Below are 19832 nucleotides of genomic sequence, written 5' to 3' on the forward strand. Positions count from 1 at the left end.
ATGATAAAGCACCAGGATCAAAGCAACTTGGGGAGGAAAGAGTTTATTTGGCTCAAACTTCCACATTGTAGTCCATCACTGACCTAAGTCCTCACAGGAACTCAAGCAGGGCTGGAACCTGGAGGAGCTGATGCAAAGGCCATGGGACGGGTGCTGCTTACTGGCTTACATCCCAATGGCTTGCTCAGCCTGCTTTCATATAGAACCCAGGACCACCAGCCCAAGGATGGTAGCATTCACAATGGGCAGGGCCCTCCCCTGTCAATCATTAATTTTTAAAACTGCCCTAGAGGACTGCCTACAGCCCAGTCTTATAGAAGCATTTTCTCTATTGAAATCCTCCTCTCAGATGACTCCAGCCTGTGTCAAGTTGACATAAAATTAGCCAGCACAATCTCAAAGTAGGTTTATTACTCACAACCCAACTTGAGTTACTTTTTTTTCAAGGCTGACAAGAGAGCATTGCAGCTGTGTAGACATTTTACTTGTCTTTCAGGGAGCATGAACCCACTCATTCTCAGTCATCTTTCACACTGGCCTGCCTCCTTCGCTCTCTTTGACTTTACACACAGGTGCCTCCAAAGCAGGTTCCAGGATCCCTGCTTGTCTCCCTCTCACCTGCAGAGACTTTCCTTGTAGGGCGCTGAGGAGGCAATGACTGAGGGTGTCCATAACACAGGAACCCTGAGTGGATGTGTAGCAGCAGATGAAGTTCTGAGTAAATGTGTATTGTTGACATGTGCTCTGGCCCCACGGCAAATTGGCAAAGCCTTCTGCTTTGAGTGAGAATTTTGACCGTGTGCAAGTATGTGTTTATAAGTGATTGACCAGTGTGTGCAAAAACAAGCAACTGCAGCTTTCTCCTCCCAGATATGTACAGCCTGAGACTGCTTGCTACAGACACTAGCTAACCACTTCCCACTCCATCCCATGATGAGCATAGTGTGCTGAGACTCTGAGTTGCTGTGATACATGGGGTGCCACTCTATCAGAGTGGCATAGCCCACCTGACCCCAGCCTTTCTGTACATGTGTCTGTGTGTCTAATTCCCTCACTGCCCCAGTCAGGTTTTCAGGACCAGGCCATGCTGGACAAGGCATTTTCTGTTTACAGAACTTTGGTATCTGACAGTACATGGGGTTTTCTTTAGACTGCTATCACCTGAGATTCCCTTCTATCCAGTAACAGCCATGGGCAGATCACCATGATTATTCTAAACCAAAAGCAGAAAGAGTGAACCACACTGCTTCCCCTGCTTGTAAGCCAAGCCTAGAGCGAGTGGATGTCAGTGATTCTGACAGCAGAGACTTAGTGTTGGGCCTAGGTGTGTCTAAAAGCTGTGAGTGTGACCAACTCAAAATTGTAAGCTCAAAACATGAGAGCTTTGCTAGTGTGTGTGTGGGGGGGGGGGGGGGGGGCCTCAAGATGAGGTTCATACCGTCTGAATACTGACTAATAGAGCCCCTACTTTTTATTTACTGTTGCCTCTGGCCCTTTACCGGTTACTCTCTTGTGTTAGAGAGTCCATGTGAGAAGTAACTCTGACCCTTCTTACACATGAGGAGACTGAGAGCAGATGGCTGGATCTTGGCTGAATCCTGGATTCAGTATTTAATGCCAGTGTTCAAGTTCTTCTCATGGTCCTGCCACCCTGCCTCATAGAGGTATTAATGTGACACGCGTCTGCACGCGTCTGTTTATAAACTATGCATAGGGAGAATACCAAAGAGCAGGGTGGTTTAGTGCATGATTCTTAAAATTCCCAGGCACCTAACACACTTAGAGCCAATGCTGTATTTACTAAAGATGCCTTCTCTGCCAGGTGCTGTTAACTTTGCATCTCAGAAACCTATGGTCTCCAGTTCTCCTTTAGTCTCACTTTACAATGAAAAGTCCAGGGCATTTCAGCCATGATGAATGTTCTTAGCTCAGTGTGTAAAATGAGCCCCACATTTGAGCACTTTCATTCTAATTCATTTTATTCAGTATTGTTTGGGTTTAGGGGTTTATTTGTTGTTCTGAGTGTTGAGCTCAGCTCACTGCTGATCTTGGGTTGGCCTTAGAATCGAGGTCCTCCTCCCTCATCTAAGTGCTGAGATTTGCAGACACGTGCCCCCGTGCTGGTAACTTAGTTCTCTTTGGGGTGAGCTGATATCTAATGCCAAAAGTAGACCATAATTAATTGTTAGCTCCGTACATAATGTTCTTTCTAGAATTATACCTTGAAGAAATTGCTGACCGCATAGTTGAAGTCGACATGGAATGCCAGACAGATGCGTTTCTGGACAGACCACCAACACCCCTCTTCATTCCTGCCAAAACTGGCAAAGATGTGGCCACTCAGATCCTGGAAGGAGAGGTACAGTGCATCCTTTTGCTTCCCTCGGACTTGAGAAACGGCATCAAGGTAGGCGCGGGGAGAGCATCACAGAGCAAGAGCCACTTCACCATCAGGCTCAGTTTTCTGATTTCTTTCCAGATATTACCTATAGTAGTTTTATCCTGTAGTACCAAGAAATGTTTTCAAGTACAATATTTTGATTATTTCTACTTTCTGATGAAAAATAAATTCGTTACACACATTTTTCACATTCAATTTTGCTTACATGTTTACTTAATGTTTATACCTAAGATTTGTACCAAATAAGAAAAAGGACTACCCTTTATAGAAGAGCCTCCATTCTCAGTGACCCCACAAGTCGTTTGTGGAGCACATTACTTTATGAAGGGACTGTATGTTTACGGACTCTAAATAACATTTTCATCTCCACATGGAATGCGTGAATAGGCCAGTTTGTGGAGTTAAAATAAATGACTACATGAATCAGGATGTGGGGAGGTGAGAATAAAGTAACTTGAAAAAACACATTGAAATTTGGAAATGAAGGAAGTTTTCAAGCTCTGCCGAGAAAGTGGTGACTTGTTAGGCTTGCGTCACTTCGAATGGACACTGTTCTTATTCCTTACTTCATTCAACTGTCTTTTTTTTTTTTTAAGTTTCTTTAAGGCTAGTCAATGTTTAACAGAAGAAAAAAAAGAATATGAAAGACAGGACACTGCCCTTTAGTTTCAGAATTCCAGCTTAAAATCATTAAGTGTTAGAGTTCACATTGATAAACATGGATTTCCTTGATTGTTTTAACTTAATAGATTTTTGCCTATAAATCAGCATGTTCCTCTGTGTAGCTTGTAAGGTTTTTTGAGAGTTAAAACAGACACAGTGGCAGTAAGTGTCTAACCCACAGGTGACACAGCAATCTCCCTTCATATTCTTATCATACATTTGATTCATGATTAAAATTTTGTTTGCTTCCTTTTGTGTTTAAGCTTTTTGACTTTGACCTTGAAGTCAAGCCCATGTTAGAGGTTTTGGTGGGGAAGACGATTGAACAGTCCCTTCTAGAGGTGATGGAAGAGGAGGAGCTAGCCAACCTGCGGGCCAGTCAGTATGCATATGAAGAGATAAGGAACGTGGAGCTGGCTGAAGTGCAGCGACTGGAAGAGCAAGAGAGAAGGCACCGAGAAGAAAAGGTGCAGCTGTCTGTCTGTCTGACTGTCTTGGTCTTTTACTTCCTTTCTTATTTCTTTGAGATTGATACCAGAGCCCTGAGTATGCTGGACCCATCCCCTAAGTACAATACCCAAAACTGTCCCTCAGTCTCTTGGCCACTTCATACATTATGTCCAAGTTTACATATAGCATACTATGAAACCAGTAATGTTTTTTAGTAAATCGTAATTACTTATATGAAGAACACAGCACAGTGAGAAATGTTCCTATGAAAGAGACCAACAGCCTTTGTTGCTCAGATCTCTCCGATAGATCACCAACCAATCTCTCACTTCCGTTTTGTAAATTCCACCTTCTATTAATATATGTAAGTCAGCTTCCCAAAGCTACCAATGAAGTACAGGTTCCTCAATTATGCCGTCAAACTGAATGGTGCTCTTAAATGCCAAGAGCTTGAAAGGAGCTCTAGAGAAAGAATTCTTGATTTGTCATCATCTAATAAAGGAAGGAAAGAGGCAGGAAATGCCAGGCTCATGGGGATGGGTAGTCGGCAGATAGCTAGAGACCAGGCCCTTGTTTCCAAACTATGTTTTATGAATCTTCAATAAGAAAAGTTTTATAACTCATTTTAATAAAATGTATCAATAGCCTGCAGCTAGAAAAATCTACACACTCAATTATATTTACAGGTCTTTCTGATATTGACAGTACATGTCTGTCAGTCTTTCTTACACACTGAATAGATAAAAGGTAGTGCCAGAATATTTAAACCAATGAGAACTATTTCCCAAAGAGCCCCAAGTACATTTGTAGGAAACTGCTGCTATGACATAATCAGCTGGTTTTATATTTTCTCCAAAAATTAATAATTCTTCCAAAATTAGTAACTGTTTATATGAAGAACACAGGGCTCTGTAGGAATGCTCTGTGTAGGTCTTTGCTTGCATATGTAAGATAAACAACTGACTACAGAGCCTCTGTTGAGACAACCAATAAGATCTTTACAAAGTATGTGTTTGCTGTCAGGAAGTGGATCGTGGGAACAACTAGAATATAAGTCATCTACATCTGTATTTGTTTTTAAACCTTGAAGATAGATTATTTGAAGAATATGTTAATGCCCCCACTTTTATATGGGCACATAAAAAAGCATTCATGTGCCGGGCATGGTGGCACACACCTTTAATCCCAGCACTCGGGAGGCAGAGGCAGACGGATTTCTGAGTTCGAGGCCAGCCTGGTCTACAAAGTGAGTTCCAGGACAGCCAGGGCTACACAGAGAAATCTTGTCTCAAAAAAAGCACAAAAAAAAAAAAAAAAAAAAAACCCAACAAAAAAAGCATTCATTAGCTTTATAGATGTTATTTGGCCTGAGGAAGACAACTACACACACACACAAGCTTTCATGATCTCTAAAGCCACGTTAGCCTTACTAATTCTAAAAGGGATAAAAACAAGTCAGCTCACTGGGTGATGTTCTTCAATGGATGATACATAAGAATATAATTTCAAATAAGTACTACTTTCTGACGTCACTGATAGCAAATACTTATCATCTGCCATGATTGTTTTAGACAAGGTAGCCCTGTGTAACCTAGGATAGCCGTTAACCCACCACTCTCCAACCTCGAATCAACAGTGGGTGCCACTATAACCAGCTGCCATTATCTTGTTGATAACACTCATGTGTTAAGCATAAAAATTATTTTACTTGAAAACGGGTCAGGAGATGAGTTACCTCGAGCTTCGTTATTCATAAACTCAATGCCCACTAGTTGCTCAATGTGTCTGACATTGTGGTGAGTCCTGGACTGACACACTTCCACATCCTTAGCCTCACAGTCCTAGTGCCTGAGGAACAAACTACTCAGCTCTCCATATGCAGTGACATCTTTTCTCTTGGCAGGATCGCCGTAAGAAACAGCAGTGGGAGATTGTCCATAAGCAGAATGAGACGTCACAGAAGATCTCGGCTCGGGCATTCGCTCAGCGGTACCTGGCTGACCTCCTCCCATCAGTCTTTGACAGTCTCAGGAATAGTGGCTACTTTTATGATCCAATTGAAAGAGGTTTGTGGACACTTCTGTTAGATTCATTGCTATGCTGAGAATAGCCTTACTGGTTCAAACTTATTTCATGTGTATGATCGCTGCCCTGTGCTTTTGTAGTCCAGGCCAGCGTCTCTCTATTGATAAGCAGGATTATGCACTAGAAAGACTCGGTCTGAAAAGCATGGGTTAGGTCCCAGTTTCATTGCTTTATGATCATGAGTTTGCTCAGTTTGAAATGATGAATTTTTTAGAAATTAAGTCATAAGGTATGTAAGATTTTACGAACATACACTCATTCTGTTTCTATAGAGAACCCTGGCCATCACATATTTTGGCAGTAGGTGTGGTCCTAGAGCAACAGAAGTATAAGGATGAATTTTTTTAAGATCTGGAACATCCCAGGTAGTTATGGTGTACACCTTTAATCTAGCACTCAGGAGACATATCTCTGAGTTCCGGGCCAGCCTGGTCTACAGACCAATGTCCAGGACAGCCAGAGCTATGCAAGAAAAACCCTGTCCTGTAGCCACCCCAGCAAAACAAAAAAGTGTATGGTACTGGCTTTCCAATTTGCTAACACCTACAGTCACTAAAGCCCAGGTTTAAGGTGAGTCTTTCCACCTCAAATAATTCAGTCAAGGAAGAAAATCCGTTCGGGTATGTCCAGCTGCCTATGCTTTGGTAACTGCAGATGTACCAGGTGGAGAGCTGAGCATAGCCTGCACAGATGTGCAGGTGGAGCTGCAGCACCCGTGCTCAGCTCCCACCCTCCTGTGTGTTCTAGCTAGGTATGTCAGTCAGCTGTCACTCAGACAAATTACCTGGGGCAACCAGCTTAAGGGCTGGAAAGGCTGATCGTAGCTCAGGGTTTTAGGAGTTCCGGTACATGATCATATGGAGTCATCGGACTGCATTGTTGCTGGGCCTGTATAGGGAACACACAGGGAATCAAAGCTGGGAAACAAAAGGCTCCCAATAACTCCTGTCTGAGTCAGGGCTTCTATTCCTGGACAAGACATAACCAAGAAGCAAGTTGGGGAGGAAAGGGTTTATCCAGCTTATACCTCTAAACTGCTGTTCATCACTAAAGGAAGTCAGGACTGGAAGTCAAGCAGGTCAGGAAGCAGGAGCTGATGCAGAGGCCATGGAGGGATGTTTCTTACTGGCTTGCTTCCCCTGGCTTGCTCAGCCTGCTTTCTTATAGAACCCAAGACTACCAGCCCAGAGATGGCACCACCCACAAGGGACCCTCCCCCCTTGATCACTAATTGAGAAAATGCCTTACAGCTGGATCTCATGGAGGCATTTCCTCAACTGAAGCTCCTTTCTCTGTGATAACTCCAGCTGTGTCAAGTTGACACACAAATCCAGCCAGTCCACCCCTTCAAGTGCAGACACTCCCCAGCAAGAGAACATACTCTCAGCTGGGGACTGGGCTTCCGCATGTGAGCTTTAGGGAAATCGTTAGGATCCAAACCATAAAAGTAGACTTTTTACTATTGCTCACAGAGAACGGTAATGTTTGGTTTTGTTTTCTGTTACATAGTCCAAAACTTGAAAATGAAAATCTTACCCGAGATATGACATATATATTAGGAAATTCAATATTCTACTTTCCCCATTGTCATCCTATTAATTACGACGCCTGCCCCTAACAAGCACCTTGAAACTTAGAGTGTAGATTGCGATGGGCAGGCTTGTTAAAGTGCTTGCACAGTGCATATTCCACTGAAGTCAGAGCAAAGGTCCTTCTAACAGAAGCATTTACTCTCCACTTTATCTGCAGTGCTTCCTGAATGGCCCCTGCTCAGACCCCCTTTCAGCTGGTCAGCTTCCACCCAGCTCTGGCCTCCAGAGAGGCATTCTTATTCTGGCATTGCTGGTCCCCAGGTTTGCATCCCACTTCAGTGCAGTCTTCTCTCCGCCCCTCCTCCTTGACCCAACTCAGACTGTGCCTGTGGGCCCAACTCAGTTTTCACTATGGAAAACCTCATCATTTGTAAAATACTGCTTCCACTGCAGTAGAGGGGAAGTTAACCAGAGCACATTTAGAGAATGTAGCAAAAGCTATGCTATGTGTCCTGGACTACTCACCACCCGACCCTACCTGCCCTTGGGGGTTGGAGGTGAGGTGGTGAAGTCCCTCCCTCCAGGAGCAGGTGAGAAACAGCAAGCTCATCTGAACACTGCTGCAAGCTCCTTTAATGCCCTCCACCCACACCCCATTGGTCCCAAGAAAGCATCTCTTCTAAACAGCAATTCCTGATTGGCTGGCATTGTCTGCACCAGCAATCCTTGGTCTCTTAGGCAGTCCTCAGTTAGGTCCTCCTGCACAAGGTGCTTTTGCGAGATCCCCGGGCCGGCATTTACAGAGAGGTGGCTCCAACGTTGCTGTTACTTTATGTGAGTGTGTTTGATATTTTATGTTGAGAGGACAGTGATGCTGAGCAGTGTAAGCAGGGCAGCAGCAGTTTGTGGTGACCTGCAGCAATGGCTTACTGGCTTTCTTTATTGCAGATATTGAGGTAGGATTCCTTCCATGGCTAATGAATGAAGTTGAAAAATCCATGGAACACAACATGGTGGGAAGAACTGTGCTTGACAGTAAGTTACTCTGAAACCTCCAAGACGTGCAAGGGAGGGACACTGGTGTTAGTGACAGCTCTGAAACTTTGAGGCTGTCAGCTATATTAACAAGGGCACAGTTTTCACCCTCTCTCATTCTGGCTCTCCTGTGGTTTCATCCTGTGGTGTCTTCTATTGTTGCTTTGTACATGACATCGTCAAAGACGGAAAGACATAACCTTAGTTGTATATGCTAAATGTGTAAAGGCTGATGGGGAGGGGAGGCTAGGGCATGTTTCTGCTTGTCTCTAAGAAAAGTATGGAAACTCAAAATGCCCTCTGAACTTTTCAGTGTTGATCCGTGAAGTGGTTGAAAGAAGGATCAACGATTACGAGCATAAGGAAGCCATGCCGCCTGCTCAGAAGACAAATGACGTGATTAATGGTCCTAACACAGTGACAGATCCCTCGGTGAGTTTAGAATTACAGGAGTCAACCACATTGCACACGCAGAAGCCAGTTTTAGACAGAGTCTCCTCACAGCCAGCACCATTCCAAGAAAGGAAGCCTGTGGAAGAGGGGGACACCTTATGGCAGAGTGACCAATCAGAACTGAGGGAGTCTGTAGGGGAGGAGCTGTCACAACCAGAAGGCTCACTGGAGCCAGAGAGCAGCTCAACATCTGGTCAGTTATAATGCAAGGCAGGCACTGGTGCACATGACCCACCCAGGCTTTACAAACTGTGATACTCAGCCACTAAATCTTTTTGTCTAGTTGGCTGAACAAATCAATTATGATTAAAAAAATGAAATAAAATAAAAATGACACTTTTTCATTTATTTAACATTGTTCAAGGGCCATGTTGTCTTACTAATAAGAATCTTGTCCAATCTAGTCTCCCATTACTCTCATATATGTATCTCTCATAATCATCATCTTGTGGGCTAGCTTCTTTTTGGTAGGTCTCATATCTCACTGAGATAATAGGTGCTGTCAGCCATTAAGCTTGTCTTCTCTGTTGGAAACTAGCGTGTTGACTCTGTAAAGAACACCTAAGCACACTCCTGAAGGCTGGGTGGGGTGGGGATGGGGGTAAAATTGGAGTCCTTGTAAACAGCCACCCGCTGCAGCATCAGTATCTGGCAAGGCTTACTGGCTGATCTGGACCTGTTACTTTTTGCATATCTCATTCATAGGCAAGTTTCAGGCAACGTCAATCAAAGCGAAGTGGTCCCCACCTTACACACACAGCCTCTGTTGCCAGCTGGCTGGAAGTGCCCAGACCTTTTGTGGGCTATTTAGGCTCATGCATGATCCAACATTTAGAAAATATACATGTTTACTTTGTTAAAAAATGTGTTGTTTACATATTTTTACCAAATAGTATGTCTAGTTAATGTAAGTTGCTTGTCTCTCAAAAGTGTTTCACTGTGTTGTGAATTATAGAAGGCTGCAGTGTACAGAGTCGTTACTCTTGACTCTTAACTCAGCTCGTTTAGACCATTTCCTTCAGTAGTGGGATGCGCAGATGACCATCTCAGCCTTACAGCTGCTGGCAGGCATTCAGTCTAGTCTTAGAATGCCAGCGGAGATAGAATCTGCAGTCATGAAACTGTAATTTCTTAAGATCAGTGATTATACATATAAAATGAGTGTGCCCAGTTCTCCGTGTATTATATCACAAGACTGCTTAAACGTCATGGGAGCTTCCCAAGTCGTATAATCATGTTTATATTTCCATCTTGCTTTATCTAAGCCAGCCAACGGACATGAACAGGTACCTGCTACATGTCAGGTACCAAGCAGAAGCTACAAACTTTAAGGTACAGTTCTGAGTAAGGCCTACATGCACTCAGAGGCTAGCAGCCTACATGCACTCAGAGGCTAGCAGCCTACATGCACTCAGAGGCTAGCAGTCTACATGCACTCAGAGGCTCGCAGTCTACATGCACTCAGAGGCTCGCAGCCTACATGCACTCAGAGGCTCGCAGCCTACATGCACTCAGAGGCTAGCAGCCTACACGCACTCAGAGGCTAGCAGCCTACACGCACTCAGAGGCTCGCAGTCTACACGCACTCAGAGGCTCGCAGCGTACATGCACTCAGAGGCTAGCAGCCTACATGCACTCAGAGGCTAGCAGCCTACATGCACTCAGAGGCTAGCAGCCTACATGCACTCAGAGGCTAGCAGCCTACATGCACTCAGAGGCTAGCAGCCTACACGCACTCAGAGGCTCGCAGCCTAGCTGTCTGGAGCACATGCTGCAAATGAAGATCCCAAACCTAGGCAGTGCAGAGTGATTTGCAGCAGGTAACAAATGCAGTGAGTTGCTGTAACCCGAGCCTTGGCCAAGACTCCAACCTCATAAGCTTCCTCCTTGGTGCCTCTGCCCTTCCAGAGGCACTGACTACAAGCGTGAGTCACTGCTCTGCAGAGCATGAAACATTCAACTCTGTGTTAAACAGTCTTTATTATTCTAAACACAAAATGCCCCAAAATTTTGATTACAGTTGTTGCTAATTATTAAACTTTTATTTTTATAATTTAAAATTATTACTAATTTAAAACACTTACAAGTTATTTAAAATTATTTTGAGGCTAATTGCTTTTTGCAACAATTACTTCTTCAACAATTTCATACTTGTATATAATTCATTAGAATTACTTGTATTCCACACTCTCTTTTATCTCCCTTCCACCTGTCAGCCCTCTTCGGCTCCCTACAAAACCCTTTCCCAAATCTGTATCTGTTTTGTTCTGTGACCCACTGAGTTTATCTAGGGCCATCTGTGTGACCATGAGTTTGGAAGTGTCTGTTGGAGCCTGGTCGGCTCCCCAGCGGGTACAACTAGAGAGATGACCCCCTTCTCCCAGTGTCTGTTGGTAACCAATAGCTCTTCAGAGGGCCCCATGACCTCCCCGCTTCATAACTGCAGGGCAGACTTAATGCAGCCCCAGTACAGGTAATCAATTATGATAGCTGTGTTATATCCAGAAGGCATTTCACAGCCTTGTGTGTCTTCCAACTCAAGTTGTCCTGCCCCCTCCACTGTACTGTCTCTGAGCCTTTGGGGGTGGTATAAAATGCCCTGTGTAGGGCTGAGCTCTCAATCATCAGTTTTCTCAGCACCTTAAGTTTCTTTCTCTCTTTCTTAAGATCTATTTATTATGTATACAGTGTTCTGCCTGCATGTATGCCTACCGGCCAGAAGAAACACCAAACCTCATTACAGATGGTTGTGAGCCACCATGTAGTTGCTGGGAATTGAACTTAGGACCTCTGGAAGAGCAGACAGTGCTCTTAACTGCTGAGCCATCTCTCTAGCTCCACCTTGAGTCTCTGGTTTTTTGGTTTTTTGGTTTTGTTTTGTTTTGTTTTGTTTTGTTTTGTTTTTAATTAGGTATTTTCCTCAATTACATTTCCAATGCTATCCCAAAAGTCCCCCATACCCACCCCCCACTCCCCTACCCACCCATTCCCACTTTTTGGCCCTGGCGTTGCCCTGTACTGGGGCATATAAAGTTTGCATGTCCAATGGGCCTCTCTTTCCTTTGGTGGCCGACTAGGTCATCTTTTGATACATATGTAGCTAGAGTCAAGCTCTCCGGGGTACTGGTTAGTTCATAATGTTGTTCCACCTATAGGGTTGCAGATATCTTTAGCTCCTTGGATACTTTCTCTAGCTCCTCCATTGGGGGCCCTGTGATCCAAGAGCTGACTGTGAGCATCCACTTATGTGTTTGCTAGGCCCCGGCATAGTCTCACAAGAGACAGCTATATCAGGGTCCTTTCAGCAAACTCTTGCTAGTGTATGCAATGGTGTCATCATTTGGAGGCTGATTATGGGATGGATCCCTGGATATGGCAGTCTCTAGATGGTCCATCCTTTTGTCTCAGCTCCAAACTTTGTTTGAGTCTCTTTGTATTCTACAAAGAGAAGCTTCACTGGTAAAGCTTGGAGTACCCTGTTTCTTGTCTGTGGTAAGACAGAGCTAACACTGTGCCAATTCAAACTGCAGTAGTCAGTCCGTGCTACATCTGTGGCCCCCTCAGCCATGTGCCTTTAAAGGACCACTCTGCAGTTGTTTGCTGTGTAATGTATGTAATGTGCAATGTATGCTGTGTAATTCCACAATTTATTGGAGTGTGTGTAAATTCAGATATCCCACATTGAGACAGGCTTAGTCTTGCCATCATCCATCCTAGAAAGAAACAGATAAGTGAGAGATGAGGGTACTGTACCTGAGAGAAAGAAACCAGCTTTATATTATCTGGATACAAATATATTAAGTGAAGAGTTGGCGTTTTCATTGTTTATGAAGAGTTACCTCAGGAAAACATGGAGTGCAGTAGAGAGAAAGCAGCAAGCTAAGATTCCTTGTATGACTGGTCCTCACCATCAGCACCTGCACCAGCAGGTGGGTGAGTCAGACACCTTCATCTCCATTGGCTTTACTGACATTCCTAACGCTCCTTTTGTAAGCCCACCCTCCTGCTGTTTGAGTGAGCACTGAGATAACGTGTAGTCACATCCACAGACTGGAATCATGGCGTGGATCCCACATAACTAACTGGAAAGAAGTTAGAACACCATTTCCCCTATTTAACATCATGAGATTGGAGCCATGTGAGGGAGGTTAGCAAAGCCTGAGAGGCCCTCCAAGACCTTGCAGGGCCTGGCTCAAGCCACACCTTCTGGGATGGAATCTGTACCTGCATGCAGCTGACCCTCACCTCAGAGGAGGGCTCTTCCTTTCTCAAAGCTCTGCTTTGTAGAACTGGGGAAAGAACTCAGTTAGTGGGGTTTTTGTTGCCTGTTTCTTTTATTCCAGCAAAGTTTCACCACATCGTCCAATTTTACCTTATTTTGATTCCATATGTTTTGCTTATTCTAGGAAATTTGATATGTTCTCCCTTAATCATAATGTGTTGCATAGCAAAGTAGTCCTGTCCATTTTCCTGAGCATATCTAATGTGAAGCCATTCTGCAAAGCCTAAGCTTGGGCTTCATTTCCCCATTCATAAAACCAGCAAGCAATACCCATCATTTCTTAACTCTACTGATAATTTTAACTAATTTTTAAAAATAAAGTTCAAAAAAAAAATGTTTGTCAGTATACTGATTCATGGTTTTTAGAAAATAAGCATCTTAAATGTGTGTTAATTGCAGTCTTCTAACAGTTCAGATTCTATTCATATCCATACTGACCACTAGGGGTCAGTAAAACACCATGTCACTGTTAACTTGAGTTCAACTTTATATGTAATTTAATGGCCATAGGAAAGCTTGGTATGGGGGGGGGGGGATGTCATTATCTACTTGTGCCACGTTGTCAGCCATAGAGAGAAGCCATCACACCAGTAGGAAAGGGTGTAGCTGGTTATTATTATCTTAAGCAAAATAAGACAGACTCAGAATGACAGATGCCAAATTTTTTTCTCTTACATGTAGACTTTAGTTTTGAATTTATGTGTGCTCATCTATGTACATCTGTTTGTGTGTCTATGTGTGTCTGCCTTGTGTATATGTATTTGTGTGTGTGTGTGTGTGTGTGTGTGTGTGTGTGTGTTGTGACGTAGAAAAGGAACCGAGAGACATGGGAGTGAGCTTTAGGAGGCAAAGGGGGTGAGGGAAGGGGGTGAAATATTGGGGAGAAGAGGACTAGCAGGATGAGGGAGAAGGGCAGGGGACACAGGGGAAGAGTGTGGGAAGAGGAAGGATGAGGACAGTGCATAGTGATATGTTTAACAAGCGAGCTTCGTTGTTTTGTGTGCTGATTTTATAACTTGTAGGGCAATTGTTTAAAAATGCATTGCCATCCTTGGACATCCAGACTCTCACTGAAGACATAGGTTGCTCTAACATTATCTGCCAACTTAGCTGGGTGCCAGACTGACTCTCGTGATTGATGTAGACTAGAGTTGTGCTGTATTCAGTAACTTCAGCCTTCACCCTGACTCTGGATCCTTAACAAGCGGTCATTCTGTCAGCCGCTCTTCCTTAGTTACCACATCTGTCCGGTCTTTCCTTTACCTATGGGTCCTGGCGTGCAAATGTCAGTTGTCAGACTTGGTGGCAAGCACGTTATATACTAAGTTATATCACCAGCCTAATCTCTCCCTGTTCACTCTTAAAATGAGGCTGCTTTTTACCTCCTGAGCTAGGAAACAGTTCTTTCCTGTTCAGTTCTGTCTCCCCAGCCGGCCCAGGCAGCACTAAGTGCTTATTCAGTTACTTGGCCTTGACATTGTCGTTAGGAGTTTTTTATACCAAATTACAAGCTATCCCAGGGCACATGTAGAGGCACCTGCTATCAAGCCTGACACTCTTGAATTCAAACCCTGAGACCCACACAGTAGGAGAGAAATGACTCCTTTAGATTTACATCTGACCTCCACATAGGTCTCGTGGCATAAGTGCTCACATACATTCATAGCTACACCAGATAGAGAAAAAAAAAAGCTTAGCACCTTCCCATTTCCATTCTTAGTTGTAATCATTAGGAGTTCTTGATTATGATTATGACAGAGCCATAATTATGATAGAGGGGGGCAAAATTTTATTATATCGGCATGTGCATATACCCCAATAAATATCTCTTCTTCCCTAGGTGTTCTCTCAGTGAGATACCACTCCTCCCAGTTTTTCTTCCTATGCCAAAGTTTTATAACCTCCCCCTCTGCCCTGTAACCACTGCTATTAAATTTCTGTTTATTCTGGTTCTTCTTGTGTATCTCTGAAGCTCAGATGCTATTGAACCTGTAATCTCACCGCTATGGAGCACTATAAGACTCTTACTCCCTATGATTTAGGTAGCACCAACACACATCCTCTATCACAAATATATACAAACACATCATATAGAATAGCAGTTCTCAAACACAGATACTTACATTACAATTCATAACACTAGCAAAATTAAGTCATGAAGTAGCAACAAAAATAATTTTATGGTTGGGGGTCACTACAGCATGAGGGTTGCAGCATTAGGAACGTTGAGAACCACTGGTCTAGAACATAGAAAGAAGCTCAAAATAATGTTGAGTAAGTGAAATACCACAAAGTCCACAAATGGTACCTCGAACCTGCATACCTGCTCTAACATACTCCTAACTACTTTGACTCTTGGGTAATAATTGCACAGAAGTTAAAGGTGGCATACAAGGGGAAAGTATTGCTATGAACACAGCATGGTGCTAACAGTCACAAGAGAGAAGGCATAGAAAGATAGCTCTTGAAACCTAACAGTCTTGGCTAAAACAAAACATTCCTCAGTCCTAAACATTGTATTACGGCCCAGGACAGGAATTACCTACCATCTGTGGAGGGGAACACATCACTGCCACCTTGAATGCTGGAATAAGGACCTCTCACATTTCCCTGTCTTGGTCTCGTTTCCACCCCACAGCCCTGGAGACCTGCATTAACAGCTGACAAATAGCCTAGCAGCCACTGAAGGGAGCCAAATAGGCTCAATGTCCCTCAAAGCCACATTCCAAAGACACTTGTCACTATTTGACTTTGGGTTAGCTCCCTGGAAAAGCTCATGTTTAGGGCCTGACTTTATTTGATTTGACTCAGAGTTTGCTCATTGACAAAGGTCCTAACACCAGGGCAATGTCACTAAATAATGTAAATGGGGCGTGAGTATAATGTGATCTTTACCTACGATGGAGGCGAGAGCAGCAGCAGTAAGAGGCAGTAAAGAACGTGTGAATGAGATGAACATGGGACATTCTAGAAACGAGAAAGACAGCAGGAGCCAGGCAGTGGTGGCGCACGCCTTTAATCCCAGCACTCAGGAGGCAGAGGCAGGTGGATTTCTGAGTTCAAGGCCAGCCTGGTCTAAAGAGTGAGTTCCAGGACAGCCAGGGCTACACAGAGAAACCCTGCCTCAGAAAAAAAAAAAAAAAGAAAAGAAAGAAGAAAAGAAAGTGCATAATAAAGCAGTCATTATAGAACTACCCGTGGGATCCTAATGTATCAAGATGAAATTTTCAGATTAGCTGTACACAGTTGGGGAGACAGGATGACCCTTAAAGGGAAAGCTCATATACTATTAAAATTAAGCCTGTATTTGGTCTAAAGTAGATTAATTCAATTAAAATGTGAACTGTAATCCCCAGAACAGCCATGAAGAAAATAACTTTTAAAGAGGATAATAAAAAGGAAGCAAAGTATTTGGTTGTGTAGAGGAAGACGCACATTCAATACAAAAAGGAGACAGCGATGGAGAAACAGAAGCATAAAAATGCATAAGACCTGTGGGAACGGCAGAGGAGGCTCACGAGCAGTTACAGCAAATGGCTCGAACACCCTGGCTTTCAGAGGCAGCAACTAGCAGAGTTTACAGTGGAACGATCCAAGTGTACAATCTACAAGACACACAACTCGACACACTCAGGGGATCTCTAAGAAGGTGCATGCCTAGGGAAGACATGAAAGTCAAAGAGACAAACACATCAAAAGTAAAGGTGTGGAAAATGACACAGAAAGCCAAGGCTGAAGTGGCTCTGCTGCCCGTAGACTGCAGACTGCATCACTGCTGCAGGCCCTTGCGAGGTTTCGGTTTATATGGAGCACGTACTTACCTCGGTTTACAGTTGCGGGGGGGGGGGGGGTGGGGGGTGGGGGGGGGGTGTCTCAGCCAATGGCTCCATTGTGCGGGCCTGAAATGAGATGTGCGGAATAGTAGCTGCTTGCCTCATGGTGGCCAGGAAAAGCAGACAGACAAGGAGGATATAGGAATGCTGTTAACTTGATCATTACAGACCATGTACATGCATCAAGTTATCACACCACCTCCCATAAATATGTAATTTAGTATGCCAATTAAAAAATTACCTGTTACAGAAAAAAAAAATCCAAAGAAAAACCTGCAAGCCAAGATGTGCCTGCTCTTGGAACTGGCAATGGTGACGTTCAAACAGCTATTAGAAATGTCTCTGATGAAGCAAAACAAAAACAAAGTGAAAAATAAGAAGTCCCAGCATTAATGAAAGAACCAGTTGGTATTCTAGAACTGAAAAGCAGTGCCAGCCTCCCATTCGTCCGCTGAGGGATCTGAGCTCAAGGGTCACTACTCTGTGAAGCCTTCCCGGGGTTCCAGCATCCGGCAGCACACACATGGCTCATGGGAAGGAGAGAACTCATGAAGAAAGGGAATTCAGGGGGAGTTTCCTCACTGTTCAGTCAGTGGCTGTGGTGGAGCAGAGCTGAGCCTTTTTGATTCCTGGGAAGGAACATAAGGTTCTTCACCCTTCTGCGGGCAGGAGCTACTGCAGCTAGAAGTGCCGTGCCTTCTTTGACATGGTGAAGTCCTGAGATGACAAGCCTTATGACTCTTACCTGTATACCATAGGTGAGCCAGTGGCTTCTGGTGAAACCCACCAGGGTTTACTTCGCTGGCTTAGGCTCTTGGCTACATCCAGCATCTGGACAACAGAAGCTAACTCCTCATGATCATCACATGCCATGAGGCCAGCCCCATCTCTGGAAGGCCGGTCTGTAGAACATGCGTACTGGATAAGTTGACTCTGACTTCATTGTTCAACCCCAAATCCAAAGTATATGTCCTTCCTCGATGCCCCATCCTCTAGGCCTTTCCTAGCTCTAAAGCAGCAAACCGCAGCCCACATACAGAGCCTGTTACATCAGTTGACTTTGTTACCTGTGGGTCTAACTCCATGCTTTGTAGGTGTCTGGGCTTTTATGTCATAGTTCACATTGTGTCTTCTATGATGGTTGATGGTTGCCCACAAAGACCACTCAGCGTGACTTTAATCACAGCTCAGAGAGCTGGCCTCACAGCCATGTGACTTACAGAACTGCATAGAATGCAGTACTCCTAAAGGTTCCCAACAAGGCTTATGTTCTATGTCATTGTCTCAAAATTCTTTGCTTTGGTTGGTTGGTTTTTGGTTTTGGTTTTTAAAACAAGGTTTCTCTTTGTACCTCTGGATACATTGAAATTCACTCTGTAGACCAGGCTAGCCTTGAACTCAGAGAGATCTGCCTGCCTCTACCTCCCAAGAGCTGGGATTAAAGGCGTTCGACACTACACCTGGTGTCTTAAAATTCTTAATTTTTAAGATAAGGGACTCTGTGTTTTCTTTGGCACTGAGCTCCTCAAATTGTGTAGTCACACCTGTCCAGGATGTTTGTAGAGTGCCGTCCAACCTTCTGTCTTCCTCCTGTATTTGGCAAGCTGATTTTTCTTCCATACCACTGATGTTGACCCCTCTCCCCATGACTGGCCCCAAGTCATAAGTGGCCTTGTCATCTGCAACCACCATGGCCAGTCTAACACACTGGATGTCACTGTCCTGAGAACTCTCACTGGACATCTGGTCAACCATAGCTGAGAATGATATCATTATGCTCAACTCAGTTACATAGAACCAAGAGTAAAACCACTTGTAGAATGGAGTGGTCTTCTGTATTCCAGTAGAAAATTCTGCCAATACAAAGGAGGTTGCTTGGTCACACTAGGCCTAAGGGATGACCATATAGAGCCTTTAGAAGCAGTTGGTGGCCATTCTCCCTTTAAAGGACACTGTGTGAAACTGAATATAGCTGGCTTCTGACACTGTGAGAGGGGCTTCCACAGGGCATCCTTGATGGCATCCTGAGGAGATGACTGTGGTCTGGTCAGTTTCAGGGCCTGAAGTCCACTCCCAGCAATCTCTTCCACAATGTTATCATCATTTGTCTGCCAGCGAGGCCCTTGAGGACCAAAATACATTTTGTTTGGCTTCTCATTATCCGCATAAAAGGATTTATAATATTTGTTCAATGAGTAAAGGAAGGAAGGACTGGCCTGGTACTGTTGCCCTTAGTATGACCAGGCTATCAAGCTTAGTTCATTTGTTTCCTATGCTTTTCTAGCTTCATGCTTTATAGACAACATGGGCTTCTAGCTTCACAAATCCTATCTTTAGCTTGCAAATGATGGCCACTCAGTGATTCCATTTACTTTTTTGACTTCATAGTACTTTTATGAGCCTGGTTTTCAGGTCTTTCCCATGACTTTGATTCTCCCTGAATTTGTTCTCCACTTGTTTTTGAAGTGGGTCTTCAGGGGCTCAGGATATGGCTAATCTGTAGAGCTTTTGCCTTATAGACACTAGGCTGTGAGTTCGATTCCCCACCCTGGATAACATGGATGTGGTAGAGGATCAGAAGTTCAAGGTCATCCTTAGCAACAAAGTGAGTTCAATGTCAGGCCTAGGCTCTGTGAGACCTTGCCTGATAGTGATGCAACTACTAACAGTTTATTACAGAGATTATTCACACCGTCCTAAAATTCTTTCAAAAACAATTTCTTAGTTAACGCACACCTCCCTTTTTAGTTACCTTGCTAGAAAGAACCAAGTTGCTCCATGCTGCCAAGTTGCTTGCTTAATGTTACCAGGTTCTCTATCCCTTGTGAGAGGCATGTCTCCAGATGTCTAGATGGGACTCCCTTCTCAAAGGAGACAGGGTCCCAGAGGTCAAGAATCACGCAACTGTGTGCTTTGTGCAACCCTGTCTGACAGGAAGGCACTGGCTGCCTGAGGCAGCACGAGAGAAGAGCAGGGTGTGACCTGTGCAGAAGTCGATGTCCAGGAGGGAGAGAGCTCCCGGGGCAACGCTAGGGAGTCTGACCCACTCTCCCGCAGTTGCAGCCCATTGCCCTTGAACAGGTTTATTACAAAGCTTA

General features: G+C 44.2%; 1 protein-coding gene across 5 annotated transcripts in view; it reads left to right on the top strand.

Moving 5' to 3' along the window:
• Nucleotides 1-19832, top strand: part of Rsph3 (radial spoke head 3) — a 49524-nt gene that overhangs the window by 24367 nt on the left and 5325 nt on the right. The window contains exons 4-9 of one of the 5 annotated variants that reach the window (XM_085833344.1): nucleotides 2214-2359; nucleotides 3328-3531; nucleotides 5418-5580; nucleotides 8080-8166; nucleotides 8480-8598; nucleotides 16985-18147. In XM_085833344.1, the coding sequence (XP_085689470.1) occupies nucleotides 2214-2359; nucleotides 3328-3531; nucleotides 5418-5580; nucleotides 8080-8166; nucleotides 8480-8598; nucleotides 16985-17050 (785 nt within the window). In that variant the 3' untranslated portion in view covers nucleotides 17051-18147. Of the gene's footprint in view, nucleotides 1-2213; nucleotides 2360-3327; nucleotides 3532-5417; nucleotides 5581-8079; nucleotides 8167-8479; nucleotides 8954-14741; nucleotides 14852-16257; nucleotides 16706-16984; nucleotides 18148-19832 lie in introns of those variants that run through there. The other 4 variants (XM_029471404.2, XM_021149938.3, XM_021149937.3 and 1 more) reach the window with 4 other exon arrangements.

The sequence above is a fragment of the Mus caroli genome, unplaced genomic scaffold (genome assembly GCF_978045245.1).
Source record: "Mus caroli unplaced genomic scaffold, Mus_caroli_1 scaffold_18, whole genome shotgun sequence".
NCBI classification, from domain to species: Eukaryota; Metazoa; Chordata; class Mammalia; order Rodentia; family Muridae; genus Mus; species Mus caroli.